The 19,728-nt window shown below is 32.7% G+C and overlaps 1 protein-coding gene across 1 annotated transcript; it reads left to right on the plus strand.

Annotated features, from left to right (window-relative positions):
- The first annotated feature begins 1,456 nt into the window (after nucleotides 1–1,456).
- Nucleotides 1,457–16,120, plus strand: LOC114273007 (uncharacterized). Its single transcript, XM_082871691.1, has 13 exons — nucleotides 1,457–1,615; nucleotides 2,005–2,586; nucleotides 3,333–4,434; nucleotides 4,523–4,966; nucleotides 5,076–5,993; nucleotides 6,095–6,704; nucleotides 10,702–11,230; nucleotides 11,958–13,059; nucleotides 13,150–13,593; nucleotides 13,703–14,620; nucleotides 14,712–15,324; nucleotides 15,496–15,575; nucleotides 15,722–16,120. Exons 2-12 carry the CDS (start codon nucleotides 2,075–2,077, stop codon nucleotides 15,513–15,515), a joined length of 7,212 nt encoding a protein of 2,403 aa, XP_082727817.1. The 5' UTR covers nucleotides 1,457–1,615; nucleotides 2,005–2,074; the 3' UTR covers nucleotides 15,516–15,575; nucleotides 15,722–16,120.
- The last annotated feature ends 3,608 nt before the right edge of the window (nucleotides 16,121–19,728 follow it).

A 19,728-nucleotide genomic window follows, 5' to 3' on the forward strand; every position in this document is an offset into this window, starting at 1 on the left:
GAAGCAAACTCAATAGATTGACTTATAGGAAGAATAGTATTTTGGTAAACTTCATAACCTAAAAATCTAAATTGGATCAATTTAATCTAGATATATTTAAAAAGTATAAAAGTTGTACAAAAACTTTAAAAATAATCATTGAATACAACAAAATAAGATAATGTATTGAATTTTTATATTTTTGTATTTTTTTTGTATTTGATGAATTTTTTAAAAAAAAAGTCACAAAATATTATACTTCTTAAGTATATCTAGATTAGGTGTATCTAAAAAATAAAAAAATTGTATAATATATTAAAAAAATTCAATAAAAATAAAAAGAACACAAAAAATTAAAAAAAAACTCAATTTTTTGTTGAGTTAAATCAAAGAAGATTATTGTTATTTCCCTTGAAATGACATGGGGGACTTACATGTAGGTCTTAATAAGTGGACTTATTGTCCAATAGGTCCTATAATAATTAATGACATTTTTCATTAAACATTATTAAAAAAATGTTACTAATTATTAATTTTTAGCGACAATATGACAATTTTGTCACAAAAAATGTCACTAATTATAAGTTTTAGGGACAGTTTAAAAAAATCGTCACAAAAAAAGTGTCATTAATTCACAACTTTTAGCGACAATTTGAAAAATTCGTCACAAAAAAATGTCACTGATTGTAAGTTTTAGCGACAATTTATAAAAATAATGACAACAAAAAGTTACTAATTGTCAATTTTTAGCGACACATGTAAAAAAATCCTCACAAAAAAATTATTTTTAGCGACAATTTTACCAAGACTTATTTTCAATAGGACTGGATGAGAATTAAGTCTAACTATTAGGACTTATTGGTAGTTTACTCTTTTTTTTTTTTTTTTATATGTATAAAGGATAAGGGACAAATCTGTCATTTTAATCTAACATGGGGGTAAGTGTAATTTTTCAAATGTGAGGGATGATCTGTATTAAATAGAAACCTTAGGGGGTATCAATGTAATTTACCAAAAAAATAATTAAGTCAATCTAATAACATTCATAGTCTTTATTTTATTATATTTATCTCCAAAAAAGTATACAACGTATTTTAAAAACGTACTTGTTATCCAATTTTACGAGACAAATATGATAAAATAAACATCTTATAATTATTAAATTAATCTAATTTTTTTATTTATTTATGAATAATACATCTAAATAGCCTTGCAAATTAAATAATTTCAATGATTAAATATGAGTGCTACATCTTTTGAATTTTGACTTGCTCAATTCGCTTGAATTTTAGTTTGTTGGTTATCCGGCCAATCATCCGGAAAGAAGGTGATAACTAAAGTTGACAAGAGTGACAACTGCAGTGAATAAGTGTTGCACCGATCATGTAGATAATTGTCCAAGCAATCAACTAGAAAGCACAAATTCAAATTTTCAGACAAACTTAAATTCCAACTACCAATTATTTTTATTAAATATAAATTTGGCAAAAGTCGAACCTTAACGGTAGTCAGTCCACAAGGTTGACTTATTCCTTTACCAATTTGCTACGCCATATGCTGCTTGGTCTGTCTTCATTCTCTCGTTGTTTGATCTCTAAAAAGCGCTCAATCCAAAACCTTCCAACAGCAAAAACAGGTAACCTTTCAATTACAAACAACTCATCTTTCCCACTGTCATTATTCATCATTTACTAAATTTTTACCAATTTTTTCATCAAATCAAGCCAAAAACACACCAAATTTGATGAAAGAAGCTTTTGGGATAAACTTGATGCAGTTTTTAAGTAAGTGAGGATTGGAGCATTCAATTTTTTCACCAAATCAAGCTTTTAGTTAAATTTGATGGAAAGCTATTGGAGCATCCCATACTTATAAATTAAGCTTTTAACCAGTTTTTTTACTCAAATTTGATAAATAATTAAAAAAATAAAAATGAAGGACTGAAGATGTTCTAGTTGATATTTGTTTGTTCTTGTGTTCATTTTGAGTTGGGTTGGTAGTTTCATGGTTAATTTTGTGGTTCAGAGAGTTACTTCTTTGAGAAACTGTATGTAGCATTCCTTCAGTAATATCATAAGGGTTTGCTCAAAGTCAAATGGCCTCCTCTTCCACGCCGCCTCGATGCACTTATCATGTGTTCTTGAGCTTCAGAGGCGAAGACACCCGCAAGGCCTTCACTGACCACCTCTACACAGCATTATTAGGTTCGGGTTTTCGCACATTTAGAGATAATGATGGTATTGAGAGAGGTGAAAATGTTAAATCAGAACTAGACAATGCAATAAGAGAATCAAGGAGTTCAATAATTGTGTTTTCCAAAGACTATGCTTCTTCCAGATGGTGCCTTGATGAACTTGTGATGATCCTTGGACACAAGAGGACATCAGGACATGTAATTTTACCCGTCTTCTATGATGTGGATCCTTCCCAAGTTAGGAAACAAATGGGGAGTTTTGCAGAAGCATTTGGTAGACACGAAGAGCAATTCATGGGGGAAACTAATGAAAGGAAGAAGGAATACCTGAGGAAAAAGGTGGAAGGGTGGAGGGCGGCACTTAGAGAAGTTGCTGATCTAGCAGGGATGGTCTTACAGAATCAAGCTGATGGGTAATTTCCTCATATCTTTATTACTTAAGACTTCATTTGGTAATGCATTATGAAACTGTTTTTGAGTTATTAAAAACTGTAATGTTCATTATTTTGTTTTAATAAGAGTTTGCCACCTAGTGCTGTGGCGAGTGCTATTCCACCTCAGATTTGTATGTGGTTGTGTGGATTTGAGTTACCAGAATCAGTCTCTCTACCAAAAAATTGGGGCTGAGGTACTGTCAAACATATATAAGTGAACAACATATATGTTAATATACTTTATACAAAAACATGTGCCGGTAGAAGTTGATTATTGTGATGATAGTTGCCATTGTGGTAAAAGTTTTTAGGAATAGCCCTTTTGCATAAATATTGCATATCATTTTATTTTGGTGGGCAGTTGTGTGTTTAATTTGTAGTGGAGTCTTCTTCTCTTTCTTCTCTCTCTCTCTCTCTCTCTCTCTCTCTCTCCTGATTGTTGCAGTCTTCCCCAAAATAGCACAACAATTAAGCGAGTAGAGAAATCCTATTATGCTTTTTCTATAACATTCTTTGCTTGGCTAGCCTATTCTTTAATTCAAAATTGTCTTGTTCTTTAATTCAAAATTATCTTGCACAACCACACATTTTGTGTAATCGCATTTTCTTATCAAACTTTGGACAAACTATTTGGTATTTTACATTACTTATGCAAGTAGTTTAGTATTATTTTAAGTCATGGCATGCTTATCGTGCTTTACTTTCCACTTATCTGCAACTTGTAGGCATGAGGCAAAATTTATCCAAAAAATTGTCAAAGTGATTGGGGATAAGTTGAACCGCACAGTCTTAAATGTTGCTCCCTACTTAATTGGAATAGGATCTCGAGTCAAAAACATTAGTTCGTGGTTACAGGATGAATCAACTGATGTTGGCATAGCAATGATTTATGGAATGGGTGGAATAGGGAAAACAACCATTGCCAAATTTGTTTATAATTTGAATTTTGAAAGATTTGAAGCTAGCAGCTTTCTTGCAAATGTTAGAGAAATTTCAGAACGATCCAATGGTTTAATTCGTTTACAAGGGCAACTTCTTTCGGACATTTTAAAAAGGAAAAAGGAAAAAATAAGCAGTGTTGATGAAGGAATCCTTAAGATTAAAGATGCCATTGGTTGCAAAAGAGTTCTTGTAGTTCTTGATGATGTGGATCAGCGGGACCAGTTTGATGCAATAATTGGAATGCGCAATTGGTTTCATCCAGGAAGTAAAATTATCTTAACCACCAGGCACAAGCAACTTTTAAAGGCTAATGAAGTTGATATGATGCATAAGGTGGAGAGATTTGATGATGACGAATCATTAGAGCTTTTCAGTTGGCATGCCTTTGGACAAGACCATCCCATTGATTGTTATGTTGAGCATTCAAAAAGGGTAGTACAACACTGTGGAGGCCTTCCTTTAGCTCTTCAAGTTTTGGGTTCTTCTCTATCTGGGAAAAGCTTAAATATATGGGAAAACGCAATAAAAAAATTGGCGGCTATTCCTGATTCTCAAATTCTAAAAAAGCTGAAAATAAGCTATGATTCTTTACAAGATGACCATGACCAAAATCTATTCCTTCATATTTCTTGCTTCTTTATTGGAAAGGGCAAAGATTTCACTATTGGAATCCTAGATGAATGTGGTTTCTACCCAACAGTTGGGATTCAAAATCTCATTGACAGATGTCTCTTAACGATTAATAAACAAAACAAATTGATGATGCACCACTTGCTTCGAGACATGGGAAGAGAAATTGTTCGCCAAGAATCACCCAAGGAGCCGGGTAAACGCAGCAGATTATGGCACAACAATGATTCCTTTAACGTTTTGAGAGATAAAACTGTGAGAAACATACTACTCTTTTACCTATTTAATTTTTTTTTGGGTTCATGGATGTTCTTTTCTTATTCAAGATGTTTTATCTTATCAGGGAACAGATTCAATTGAAGGTCTTTTCCTTGACATGCATGTGTTAGGGGAAGATAATTGTTCTATGACAAGCTTTGGAGTTAATAATGCAAAACGACCCCGCTTTGAAGAACCTAGTAACAAATCATTGCTTGCAGACCAAGGCAACTCACTGAAACGACATTGCTTTGGTTTCTTCTCCTGGCACCCAATAAACATTGGTGTAAGAAATTCAAATCAGGTTGAGTTGGAAACTGATGCATTTGCAAGGATGCACAAACTTAGATTGCTGCAGCTCAATTATGTAGAAACCACGAGAGGGTACAGGGACTTCCCTAAAAGATTAAGATGGTTGTGTTGGCATGGATTTCCTCTAAAATCCATACCGAGTGATTTTTCTATAGAGAGCCTAATTGCTCTTGACTTGTGCAATAGTAGGTTGGAACAAGTTTGGAAGGGGACCAAGGTATGATTAATTATTATTTATTTATTTTTATATTTTTTTCTTCTACTGATCTTTTATTTTCAGGACCAACATATGAATTCTGTAAACTGTTTTTGTATTTTTATTACAGTTGCTGGGATTATTGAAATTCCTCAATCTCAGTCATTCCTATGGCCTCACCAATACCCCTAACTTCAACGGACTCCCTAATCTTGAGAATTTGATCCTTAAGGATTGCATAAACTTGGTAGAGGTTCATGAATCAATAGGGAAATTAGGGAGGCTTGTTTTCTTGAATCTAAAAGGTTGCAAAAATCTTGAGAAGCTTCCGAGCAAAATTGGTCATCTTACATCCCTTGAAAAACTCATTCTCTCTGGTTGTTCAAAGCTTGATCAGTTGCCTGAGTTGGGAAAGACGAAATATTTAACAGTGCTCCATGCAGATGGAACTGCCATAAATAGAATAGCGACTACCACTAGTGAGGATAAATCATGGAGTTCGCTCTTCTGGTCTTGGGTATTGAAACCAAGAAAAAGTACAGAATCCATCTATTTTCCATTAGCTTCTTTACCAGGCTCATTAGTAAGCTTAAGCCTTTCAAATTGCAATCTGTCAAATGATGATCTTATGAAAAGTCTTGGTAGCTTATCTGTGTTGCAAGATTTGAATCTTAGTGAGAATCCAATTTCTAGCCTACCGGAGAGCATCAAAGGTCTTAATGTGCTCCAAGCACTTAAGTTATCTGGTTGCACTAGACTCCAATCACTGCCAGAACTTCCAATGAGTTTAGTAATGTTGAATATAGAAGGATGTAGCTCACTGGGATTGGTAACAAATCTCCCTAACTTGTTGAGATCTCTGTTTTTGTTCTCAAGGAATTGCGAAAAACTAGTTGAGGTTCAAGGGATGTTCAAGTTAGAGCCTATTGGAAATGCTGGTGCAGAAATGATTAACAAATTGGGCCTAGTTGATTTGGAATCCATGGGAAGCCTTGAGGTGGAATTGCTGAACAACATGACATTCACAAGAAAGAAGGGTCCACTTCAGGTGCTGTGTGTGTGTGTGTGTGTGTGTTTATGTATGTATATGTGTATATATAGTTGTTTGCATAATTAATCGTTAATGTTATTTTGAATACCATGGCACAGGGACTGTATGAATGTGGTATATATAGCATATTTGTTCCTGGGAATGAGGTGCCAGGCTGGTGTAGCAATAAGAGAAAGGGGTCCTCGATATCATTTAATGTGCCTTTAGTCCTTAATCTCAAGATTGTAGCCTTGAACGTATATGTTGTCTATGCATTTGCCAATGATATAAGCCTTGAAAGCTATCAATCTGAACATATTAAAATCAACAATAAGACCAAAGGTCTGAGGTGGAACTACAGCCCAATGTTCAGAGGCATTCCGGATGACAACAGTATGATATGGTTTAGCCATTGGGAAATTGGGCATCTTTTGATGGAAGGTGGCGATAAAATGAATCTCTCTGCGACTTTTGATGAGATTTTTCAGGTAAAGGAAGTTGGAGTCCAGATTGTGTATGATGAGTGTGAAGAGAAAGGCATTCAACACCACAATGCCCATCCTTCTCATCACAATGTCATGAATGTTGGAGATTTATCCGAATATCATGTAAGAACAGGCTCATACTTCCTATGCCATCATTGTTATGATATCCATCAAGACTACCACCAAGACGGTTGGTCGCCTGAGACAGACAAGATTTTATTTGAGAACTCTGAAGAAACAACAGGTGATTGTATCTTTTCATTTGATAAATATGATTAGAACATAAAAATCATATCACTGATAGCAAATAAGCATAAATCGTGATTGTAGTTGTTGATGTGAGTTGTTGGTAATCTAGGGAATGCTATCAAAATCTGCAATTTTATTCAACATTTATTCCGATCTGATGTGCAGGGTTTACAGATGAAGAATGAAGAAAAGAAGATAGAAAGGAAGGATAATAGCAAAAGGGTGACTTGCTGCTGGCAATGGCTGCGACGAGAACATTAGTAAACTCCCTTTTTCTTTGATATGTTTTTGTTTTACTCAATTTTATTGATTATTTGCAATAATAACCCTTGTGTTATTCTTGCGCATCTTCAATCCTTCATTTTATTTATGGCATCTATCTTTAAGAAGATTGAAGAAGAATTCTAATATGAAATATGTAGTGACATTCCTACTGCACTGTGGGACAGAAAGAAACATGTAGTTTCTCTTCTGTGAACCCGATTTTGATGAACGCCATATTCCGACTAAGGCTAGACCTAGTCAGATGAAATCTGAGTACTTGGAATTATGAAGAATTGAAATTGATAGTCTTCTTTAGAAAAAGCTCATTAGCCCTAGCTACTCTCCTTGGAGATGTATAGCATTTTATGTTAATAAAAATGCAGAACAAGAAAGAGGTGTGACAAGATTGGTTATTAATTATAAACCTCTTAGTAATGCCCTCAAATGGATAATATATCTAATTCTGAATAAGAAAGGTATTTTAGATTGACTTTAGGATGCTGTCATTTTTTCTAAATTTGACTTAAAATCTGGATATTGGCAAATCAAAAAAATGAACGATTTAAATCATTGAGATAGGATCCATAATGGGTCGCACAAACCTGAAAAACATAGTCTAGTCCAAGACAACGTACTGCCCTTATTCATTAATAGTGACTTCATTTGGGATGTGGGTTGACTTTTTGACTTTTTGATATTTTGGCTATTTTAGCCTGGGGCTAAAAAGTCTCATTTGGGTTAGACTTTTGACTTTTTTGACTTTTGTTAGAGAAAAAATAAAATGATTATGGTTTGGATGTGACATTTTGTTTTATTGACTTTTTAAGCTATTTTATTTTTTTTGTTGCTATTTTAGCTTTAAAGCCCCAAAACCCTTTATGCCAAATGAGGGCTTTATTTTAAAAATAATAATAAGGAAAATAATATATAAGTCTATTTTTTTAACTCACTTTTTAGATTTAATGATGTATAAGTGACATGATTGATTGATAATTATAGAAAATATAAAAAATATTACTTTAAATATTCTAATTAATTGTCATATTATTAAATTTAAGAAATACCTCTAATTTTTAAATTTAAATAATAATGTTTTAATAAGAGTTAGTTGATTTGACTTCGACTTTGAAATTTTTTTTTAATAGTTTTTTCGAGTTTTGCTTGTTTGGTCAGTGACTCAGTGTGGATGCAGCTATCGTGCTTGTGTATTCCCACTCTCTTTTTCTCAGCATCATCATGTAGGCCCACCCTCTTTAATTCGAGAAGTTATTGTGTATTCCATCTTTAAATTTGATAGAGGGAATAAATTTGCTTTCAATAATTAGCGAATATGAGGAATATAATAAATTATAATTTGTAAAAAGTAATATCGTCGCGTAACATCATTAATAATTTTTCCTTTAATTTCCTGCCTGCACTTCTTTCATTATGATTCGACCACAAACCCTCTTTTGTCAATTATAAATAAATTTGTTGAGATTTGATTAAAATATAAATAATTTTTTATGATTTTAAAAATTACATTCTACCGCGTGTGGTTTTTAATTTCATAACAAATTGTCATTTTTATTAATAAATCATCAAGTTAATTAATCATTTTTAATGATATTAGAAATATGTTTCAATTAATAATTTAGGTCATTTTGTTATTGTATAGGAGAATAATTATGAATTTCATTTTTTTTAGTTAATTTTGTTAAATAAAAAATTCTAATAGGGAATATTTGTAATTTTCCAAATCACAGAGAACAATCTGTATTTTAAGCAAATCTCAGGAGGTATATTTGTAATTTACCTATTTTTTATTATCAAACTTATGCTCTTTTAAAATTTATATTTTATATTTAAATAATTTTTAACTTATATCTGAAATATATTTTCAAAACATGATTACGGCTTTTTTAATAAAGTAATTGGAGTCGAAAATACCATTTTAAATTATATATTTAAAATATAAATTTACAAAATAATAAATTATATAGAAAAAAATGCAAAATAATTTTAAGTAACAAAATTATATGATACACACCTTAAAAAAGACATGTATCATACATTCACTTATAATTTTTGTGATTTTTAATTATGATAAATAAAATTTTCTTTGTTGCTCAATATATATATATATATATTTTGTGTGTGTGTGTGGGGTGTTTGTTATGATTTTATTTGGACTCAATAGAGTGTTAGTTATGATTTATTGTGATTGTTATGCCTTAAGTGATGTTTGGTTGTAACTTTATTTATTTATTTATTTATACTTTTTTGGGCAAAATAGAATTAATATTGATGAAAGAACATGAAGTACAATTTGATTAGGTTCTTGGTTATGACTTATTTTGGTATTGATTATGATTTTTTTTTTTTTGATAATCGAGTATCCGGGCCAGCACCTCTTCGGAGTAACGCACCTTGACTAATCTCGGGACCCTGAGCCGATCGACTAGGCAAAGATGCAGTGGCCCGCCAGTAGCCAGCTGGGGGTAGATTCGAACCTGAGACCTAGAGAGGAGCAAACTCCTAGGTCCCTGGTCCCTTGCCGTAAACCAACTGGGCTACCCTTGCGGGTTAAACTCAATATTGGTTATCAGCTATTGTGGTTATTAATTTAATTATGACAAAAAAACAATATTTGGTTATATCTTAAATTAGATTTAGTTATGACTCATTATATATATATTTTTTTGTGTTATTACTAAAAATAATTTAATTACAATATTTATCGTATCAATATTACAAATTATCATAATGTATATACACACTAAAAAAAAAGAGTGTATTATAAAAGGAAAATGTTTCGGTGTACAATGCACATCGTATGCGACCTTATTATAAAATTACGTAAGTTAAATATAAATTCGAGTAAGTTAGTGAAAATTTAAGACTTATACAAATTTATATTCAATTTATCATATTTTTGTGAAATCATAAGTTCTTGAAAACTTAGGTAATTTTATGATAGGATTGCATACGCATGCATACTGGAAAATTTTTCATTATAAAATAATATTTTTAAGTTTAGAAATATGTAAAATATACCATTTTTAAGTTTAGAATTATGTAAATTCGAGCTACAAATTATTTTTATTAAATATAAATTTGACAAAAGTCGAACCTTAACATTAGTCAGTCCACTAGGTTGACTTATTCCTTTACCAATTTGCTGCGCCAGACAAATTTTACTCTTCACCCTTGCTTGGTCTGTCTTCATTCTGTCGTTGTTTGATCTCTAACACTAAAAAGCGCTCAATCCAAATCTTAGGGACCTTCCAACAGCAAAAACAGGTAACCTTTCAATTACAAACAACTCATCTTTCCCACTGTCATTATTCATCATTTACTAAATTTTTACCAATTTTTTCATCAAATCAAGCCAAAAACACACCAAATTTGATGAAAGAAGCTTTTGGGATAAGCTTGGTGAAGGTTTTAAGTAAGTGAGGATAGGAGCATTCAATTTTTTCACCAAATCAAGCTTTTAGTTAAATTTGATGGAAAGCTATTGGAGCATCCCATACTTGTAAATTAAGCTTTTAACCAGTTTTTTTTACTCAAATTTGATAAATAATTTAAAAAAATAAAATGAAGGATTGGAGATGCTCTAGTAGATATTTGTTTGTTCTTGTGTTCATCTTGAGTTGGGTTGGTAGTTTTCATGGTTAATTTTGCGGTTCAGAGAGTTACTTCTTTGAGAAATTGTATGTAGCATTCCTTCAGTTATATCATATAAGGGTTTGCCCAAAGTCAAATGGCCTCCTCTTCCACGCCGCCTCGATGCACTTATCATGTGTTCTTGAGCTTCAGAGGCGAAGACACCCGCAAGGCCTTCACTGACCACCTCTACACAGCATTATTAGGTTTGGGTTTTCGCACATTTAGAGATAATGATGGTATTGGGAGAGGTGAAAATGTTAAATCGGAACTAGACAATGCAATAAGAGAATCAAGTAGTTCAATAATTGTGTTTTCCAAAGACTATGCTTCTTCCAGATGGTGCCTTGATGAACTTGTGATGATCCTTGAACACAAGAGGACATCAGGACATGTAATTTTACCCGTCTTCTATGATGTGGATCCTTCCCAAGTTAGGAAACAAGTGGGGATTTTTGCAGAAGCATTTGGTAGACACGAAGAGCGATTCATGAGGGAAACTAATGAAAGGAAGAAGGAATACCTGAGGAAGAAGGTGGAAGAATGGAGGGCGGCACTTAGAGAAGTTGCTGATCTAGCAGGGATGGTCTTACAGAATCAAGCTGACGGGTAATTTCCTCATATCTTTATTACTTAGACTTCATTTGGTAATGCATTATGAAACTGTTTTTGAGTTATTAAAAACTGTAATATTCATTATTTTGTTTTAATAAGAGTTCGCCACCTAGTGCTGTGGCAAGTGCTGTCCCACCTCAGACTTGTTTGTGGTTGTGTGGATTTGAGTTACGGGAATCAGTCTCTCTACCAAAAAAGTGGGGCTGAGGTACCGTCAAACATATATGTTATTATACTTTATACAAAAACATGTGCTGGTAGAAGTTGATTATTGTGATGATAGTTGCCATGGTGGTAAAAGTTTTAGGAATAGCCCTTTTGCATAAATATTGCATATCATTTTATTTTGGTGGGCAGTTGTGTATTTAATTTGTAGTGGAGTCGTCTTCTTCTTCTTCTTCTTCTTCTCTCTCTCTCTCTCTCTCGACTGATTGTTGAAGTCTTTCCCAAAATAGCACAACAATTAAGCGAGTAGAGAAATCCTATTATGCTTTTTCTATAACGTTCCTTGCTTGGCTAGCCTATTCTTTAATTCAAAAATTGTCTTGTTCTTTAATTCAAAATTATCTTGCACAACCACACATTTTGTGTAATCGCATTTTCTTATCAAGCTTTGGACAAACTATTTGGTATTTTCCATTATTTATGCAAGTAGTTTAGTATTATTTTAAGTCACGGCATGCTTATCGTGCTTTACTTTCCACTTATCTGCAACTTGCAGGCATGAGGCAAAATTTATCCAAAAAATTGTCAAAGTGATTGGGGATAAGTTGAACCGCACAGTCTTAAATGTTGCCCCGTACTTAATTGGAATAGGCTCCCGAGTCAAAAACATTAGTTCGTGGTTACAGGATGAATCAACTGACGTTGGCATAGCAGTGATTTATGGAATGGGTGGAATAGGGAAGACAACCATTGCCAAATTTGTTTATAATTTGAATTTTGAAAGATTTGAAGCTAGTAGCTTTCTTGCAAATGTTAGAGAAATTTCAGAACGATCCAATGGTTTAATTCGTTTACAAAGGCAACTTCTTTCGGACATTTTAAAAAGGAAAAAGGAAAAAATAAGCAGTGTTGATGAAGGAATCATTAAGATTAAAGATGCCATTGGTTGCAAAAGAGTTCTTGTAGTTCTTGATGATGTGGATCAGCAGGACCAGTTTGATGCAATAATTGGAATGCGCAATTGGTTTCATCCAGGAAGTAAAATTATCTTAACCACCAGGCACAAGCAACTGTTAAAGGCTAATGAAGTTTATATGATGCATAAGGTGGAGAGATTTGATGATGATGAATCATTAGAGCTTTTCAGTTGGCATGCCTTTGGACAAGACCATCCCATTGATTGTTATGTTGAGCATTCAAAAAGGGTAGTACAACACTGTGGAGGCCTTCCTTTAGCTCTTCAAGTTTTGGGTTCTTCTCTATCTGGGAAAAGCTTAAATATATGGGAAAACGCAATAAAAAAATTGGCGGCTATTCCTGATTCTCAAATTCTAAAAAAGCTGAAAATAAGCTATGATTCTTTACAAGATGACCATGACCAAAATCTATTCCTTCATATTTCCTGTTTCTTTATTGGAAAGGGCAAAGATTTCACTATTAGAATCCTAGATGAATGTGGTTTCTACCCAACAGTTGGGATTCAAAATCTCATTGACAGATGTCTCTTAACGATTAATGAACAAAACAAATTGATGATGCACCAATTGCTTCGAGACATGGGAAGAGAAATTGTTCGCCAAGAATCACCCAAGGAGTTGGGTAAACGCAGCAGATTATGGCACAACAATGATTCCTTTAACGTTTTGAGAGATAAAACTGTGAGAAACATACTACTCTTTTACCTATTTAATTTTTTTTTTTGGGTTCATGGATGTTCTTTTCTTATTCAAGATGTTTTATCTTATCAGGGAACAGATTCAATTGAAGGTCTTTTCCTTGACATGCATGTGTTAGGGGAAGATAATTGTTCCATGACAAGCTTTGGTGTTAATAATGCAAAACGACCCCGCTTTGAAGAACTTAGTAACAAATCATTGCTCGCAGACCAAGGCAACTCACTAAAACGACATTGTTTTGGTTTCTTCTCCTGGAACCCAATAAACATTGGTGTAAGAAATTCAAATCAGGTTGAGTTGGAAACTGATGCGTTTGCAAGGATGCACAAACTTAGATTGCTGCAGCTCAATTATGTAGAAACCACGAGAGGGTACAAGGACTTCCCTAAAAGATTAAGATGGTTGTGTTGGCATGGATTTCCTCTAAAATCCATACCGAGTGATTTTTCTATAGAGAGCCTAATTGCTCTTGACTTGCGCAATAGTAGCTTGGAACAAGTTTGGAAGGGGACCAAGGTATGATTAATTATTACTTATTTATTTTTATATTTTTTTCTTTTACTGATCTTTTATTTTCAGGACCAACATATGAATTCTGTAGACTGTTTTCGTATTTTTATTACAGTTGCTGGGATTATTGAAATTCCTCAATCTCAGTCATTCCTATGGCCTCACCAATACCCCTAACTTCACCGGACTCCCTAATCTTGAGAATTTGATCCTTAAGGATTGTATAAACTTGGTAGAGGTTCATGAATCAATAGGGAAATTAGGGAGGCTTGTTTTCTTGAATCTAAAAGGTTGCAAAAATCTTGAGAAGCTTCCAAGCAAAATTGGTCATCTTAAATCCCTTGAAAAACTCATTCTCTCTGGTTGCTCAAAGCTTGATCAGTTTCCTGAGTTGGGAAAGATGAAATATTTAACAGTGCTCCACGCAGATGGAACTGCCATAAATAGAATAGCAACTACCACGAGTGAGGATAAATCATGGAGTTCTCTCTTCTGGTCTTGGGTATTGAAGCCAAGAAAAAGTACAGAATCCATCTATTTTCCATTGGCTTCTTTACCAGGCTCATTAGTAAGCTTAAGCCTTTCAAATTGCAATCTGTCAAATGATGATCTTATGAAAAGTCTTGGTAGCTTATCTGTGTTGCAAGATTTGAATGTTAGTGAGAATCCAATTTCCAGCCTACCAGAGAACATCAAAGGTCTTAATATGCTCCAATCACTTAGGTTATCTCGTTGCACTAGACTCCAATCACTGCCGGAACTTCCAATGAGTTTAGAAATGTTGAATATAGATGGATGTAGCTCGCTGGGAATGGTAACAAATCTTCCTAACTTGTTGAGATCTCTGATTTTGGACTCAAGTGATTGTGAAAAACTAGTTGAGGTTCAGGGGATGTTCAAGTTAGAGCCTATTGGAAATGCTGGTGCAGAGATGATTAACAACTTGGGCCTAGTTGATTTGGAATCCATGGGAAGCCTTGAGGTGGAATTGGCGAACAACATGACATGCACAAGAAAAAAGGGTGCACTTCAGGTTGTGTGTGTGTGTGTGTGTGTGTGTGTGTGTGTATATATAGTTGTTTGCATAATTGATCGTTAATGTTATTTTGAATACCATGGCACAGGGACTATATGAATGTGGTATATATAGCATATTTGTTCCTGGGAATGAGGTGCCAGGCTGGTGTAGCAATAAGAGAAAGGGGTCCTCGATATCATTTAATGTGCCTTTAGTCCCTTATCTCAAGGTCGTAGCCTTGAATGTATATATTGTCTATGCATTTGCCAATGATATAAGCCTTACAAACTATCAATTTGATTATATCAAAATCAGCAATAAGACGAAAGGTCTGAAGTGGACCTACAGTCCAATGTTCAAAGGCGTTCCCGATGACGACAGTATGATATGGTTTAGCCATTGGGAAATAGGGCATCTTTTGATGGAAGGTGGTGATAAAATGAATCTCTCTGCGAGTCTTGATGATGAGCTTTTTCAGGTAGAGGAAGTTGGAGTCCAGATTGTGTATGATGAGTGTGAAGAGAAAGGTATTCAACAACACAATGCCCATCCTTCTCTTCACAATGTCATGAATGTTGGAGATTTATCCGAATATCATGTAAGAACAGGCTCGTACTTTCTATGCCATCATGGTTATGATAGCCATGAAGACTACCACCAAGAGGGTTCGTCGTCTAAGACAGACAAAATTTTATTTGGGGACTCTGAAGAAACAACAGGTGGTTGTATCTTTCCATTTGATAAATATGATTAGTAGATAAAACTCATATCACTGATAGCAAATAAGCATAATTAGTGATTGTAGTTGTTGATGTGAGTTGTTGGTAATCTAGGGAATGCTCTAAAAATCTGCAATTTTATTTCAACATTTATTCCTATCTGATCTGCAGGGTTTACAGATGAAGAATGAAGAAAAGAAGATAAAAAGGAAGGAAAATAGCAAAAGGGAATGGCCGGGACAAGAACATTAGTAAACTCCCTTTTCTTTTATATGTTTTTGTTTTACTCAATTTTATTGATTACTTGCAATAATAACCCTTCTGTTATTCTAGCGCCACCTTCCGAAAATGCTGAGATTTGATATTTAAAACAACATAACAATGTTTATGTTTTCAGATATTAATGACTAAAGAAGCTTTATCTGAGCATGAGCAGGCCATGGAAGGACTGCCCGGTTCTGAAATCGATGGTCAGTCCCAGGCAGTGAAGGTATCAACCATTGGTCAACTCTTGCTGAAGGGACTAGCAAAATCAACTGTGATGGGACTTTCAGCCTTTCTAAGAACGCTGTTGCATTTGGAAAAGAAGGGAGAATTATCCTTCTGCCAAACTGGATGTCCTGAAGGAGCTGATGCAGGTTTGTGCTTTAGATTTTCCATCTTTGGATTTGTTCTTCGATCATTCATGGAGTCAGTGTAACCTGCACAATTGAAAGTCTAACCAAAATAAGAGTCTACACGTATGAAATTACAAGTGGTAAATCAATAACAAACAATATATAGTATTCTTTTCACATGATTTGAGTCTCCAATAATTCCTTTTTAGTTTCCATTGTCCTTATTTTTTCAGCAATTCCAATTTCTTCTGTTTACAATTCAGCCCAATCTGCACCAAATCCTGCTATTTTCTATCTTGTATTGGTAAATTTAGAAACATTTTTGCGATTTGTTCAGGCAGTCTAAGGCAGCCAAATTCTATTACATGTGTGAAAAACAATTCAAATCTGATTTAACTCTCATCTTTCTCTCTAAAAGCGTGAAAAAAAAAATAAATAGAGCATACAAACCGTACAAAGTTTTGCTTGTAATTCTTGATTATTGATAGTTGATTAAGATGGATTAGATCAAGGAGAGTTCGTTTTCAACCTTCAATTATTCCTTTGTTCAGGGGATTATGGAGTTGTATACCTCCAATCTCCTTTGACTGTGTTTGATTGGAAGATTTGATGAGAAAAATGAAAAGAGAAATGAAATGCAATCTCACTCTTTGTTAGGAGCAGGGCGGGTGCTGTCACAGCCAAAACGGACTGGTTTGTTTGAAAACAATAAAAATTAAAACAACCCCCTTTTGAGAACTAAATATATATATGTGTGTGTATATATATATTATATTTTTATGTCTCAAAATCAATATTTTGGACAAATTATGACAATAGTTTCTATACTTTGGTTTTTATGTCATTTTAGCCTTTGTAATTTCAATTGACTTGATTTTGACACTAAATTTATAATTTTGTTTTAATTTGATCTAATTGATTACAATTCTTAGTATTTTTTTAATGGAAAATGTGCAGATAAATGTCATGTGTTATATTTTTAAAGGTAAATTTATAAACTTGCTCAACTCAATTAGTTAATGTTAATCAATTTAGTGATAATTGTTTTTTAAAAAACACTAACCATATTGTCAATTGGACCAAATTGAAATAAAATCTAAAATTAAGAGTTAAAGTTAAGTCAATTGAAAGCATAAGGACCAAAATGACATGGGGTTAAGTATAGAGACCATCGGTGTAATTTGCCCAAAAAATTTTAGGGTAAATTGCACGAATAGTTCTTATATTTTGTCTTTGTGTTTTTCGTTCATGTAATTTTTAATTGATTCGATTTGACTATATATTCTTGACTTTGTCCCAACTTGATTCAATTCATTATAATTGTTATATATATATATATATATATATATTTTTTTATAAAAAATGCACATATAAGTGACATGTGTCACATTTTAAGAGCAAATTTATAAACTTTATCAATTTATTGAGTTAATATCAACTAACTTAATATTTTTTTTCATCAAAAATCTTAACCAATGTTTTTGATTTCAATTTTTTGAATTTAATTTTCTGATTGAGTTTTTCGTTCTTTTGTATTTTTATTTTTATTTTTAGTGAATATTTTTAAAATGTTAAGCAATTTTTTATATTTTTTTAGATGTACCTTAGTCAGATGTATTTAAAAAGTAAAATATTAGTAAAAAAATATTTTAAAAATCAATAAATACACAAGAATACGAAAAATGTACTGAATTATATATATATATATATATATTTTGTATTTTTGATATTTAGTGGATTTTTTTTAAAAAAAAAATCACAAATATTATACTTATTAAGTGTATTTATGTTAGGTGTATCTAAAAAATAAAAAAAATTGCTTAAATATTAAAAAATTTTAGTAAAAACTAAGCTGAAGGTCATTATCAATTGGGTCAAATTGACACAAAAAACTAAAATTAGGGTAAATTTGTTCTTTAGGGTAAATTTAGGGTAAATTTTGATTATGTCAATTTGTTCCAATTGAAAATGATGTTAGATTTTTGATGAAAAATAATTATTTGTCTGGGAAGTATGTTGGCTTTTTGACTTTTTGTCTATTTTAGCTGAGTTAAAAAGTCTCGTTTAGGTTAGGCTTTTTGAATTTTTTGACTTTTGTAAGAAAAAAAAAATGATTATGATTTAGATGTGACATTTTATCTTATTGACTTTTTAACATATTTTTTCATTTTGTGACTATTTTAACCTTTTTGGCCCTAAAACCAACGTGCCAAATGAGTTTGGTTGATGTTAACTTAGTAAATTGATAAAGTTTATAACTTTGCTCTTAAAATATGACACATATCGCTTGTATGCGTATTTTTTATTAAAAACAATTAACAATTATAATGAATTAAATCAAATTAGGACAAAGTCAAAATTATATCAAATAGAGTTAGTTAAAATTACATGAACTAAAAACATAAAGACAAAATATAAAAATTATCGGTGCAATTTATCCTTAAAAAAATTTAACAAAAAATTGATTTTGAGACAAATTTTTTCCTAAAATCAACCTAAACCTAAAAATTACACTACATTAAAACGGTGGCTCAAAAGCCGTTGGTTTCATTTGTTTGTTTGTTCGTTTGTTTTTTTTTTTAAATAAACAAAACGGTCCGATTTTGATGGTCACAGCACCTTCCTGACGGCACCCTCCCCTGTTCTCCTTTTTTGTTTGGTTCTAATAGAAAATTAAAGGAAAAGAAAGTGTGACGAAAATATAATCTTACTTTTTACTTTTTGCGTTTAATTAGGTTATTTTTTTTCTTTATTTTTTAACTTAATCAAACATAATTTGTAATTCAAATTCTATCAATTCTTTCTCTTTTTCTTTCTAATTTCATTTTCCACATCAAATCTTCCAACCAAATATAGTCTAATGGAAAGTGAAAAGGAAATACAATTCTATTTTTTATTTGGTTATAATAGAAAATACAGGAAAAAACAGTGAGAGGGAAATGTAATTTCACTTTTTGTCTTTTGACTTTACTTAGCTATTTTTTTTCTTTAATTCTTAACTCAACTAAACATAATTTGAAATTCGAATCCTATCCATTTTTTCTCATTTTCTTTTTATTTTACTTTCTTTTTCTATTTCTCTCATCAAATCTTCCAACCAAATACAACCTTCGTTTAAGATGTGGGTTGATTTTTGGTTTTTTGATTTTTTTTTGACTTTTTGGCTATTTTAGTATGAGGTTAAAAAGTCTCGTTTGAGATAAACTTTTTGATTTTTTGACTTTTGTAAGAGAAAAAATTAAACGATTATGGTTTGAATGTGATATTTTGTCTTATTAATTTTTTAATTTATTTTATTTTTTTATGACTAAAATAGCTAAAAAAATAATCTAAAAGATTCAAGAGATGAATTGAGTTGAGGATTCAACATGGGTGCTCCAATTCCAATGATAAATATAGCGATCTCGGGTTTACCCTTGTTGTACAGTAATCCGGACATGTGTCCGTGGATGTTGGTAGTTGTTTATTATCTTGTTTACATCCTTTTTACTTCGCATTTGAGTTATAGGATGTGTTGGGCGGATTTGTTTCAGGTTGGTTGAGTTTAGAAACCAAAACTAGTTGCCCAGATTTTTAGCCTGTCCGCTCGAGCGGAGGTGTTTGCGCTCGAGCGGGGAATACACCCATCCAGTATTTGTTGTGCAGTGTTGTACGCTCGAGCGTGGAGTTGGCCGCTCGAGCGGAGATGTGTGAGTGGCCGCTCGAGCGTAGGGTTGGGAGCTCGAGCGGAGGCCTGGTTCTGCAAAAGTGCTGGACGAGTGCATTCTGCGCTCGAGCGGGAGGTTGG

This window comes from Camellia sinensis, chromosome 5 (genome assembly GCF_055761805.1).
Source record: "Camellia sinensis isolate YWXY chromosome 5, ASM5576180v1, whole genome shotgun sequence".
Lineage (NCBI taxonomy): Eukaryota > Viridiplantae > Streptophyta > Magnoliopsida > Ericales > Theaceae > Camellia > Camellia sinensis.

Bases quoted from the DNA above. Each gene is read 5' to 3' on its own strand.
- LOC114273007 (XM_082871691.1), top strand. From the start codon at position 2,075: ATGGCCTCCTCTTCCACGCCGCCTCGATGCACTTATCATGTGTTCTTG. The intron at 5,994-6,094 runs GTGCTGTGTGTG...ACCATGGCACAG, and splicing joins GAAAGAAGGGTCCACTTCAG to GGACTGTATGAATGTGGTAT. The intron at 15,325-15,495 runs GTGGTTGTATCT...TCTGATCTGCAG, and splicing joins GGACTCTGAAGAAACAACAG to GGTTTACAGATGAAGAATGA.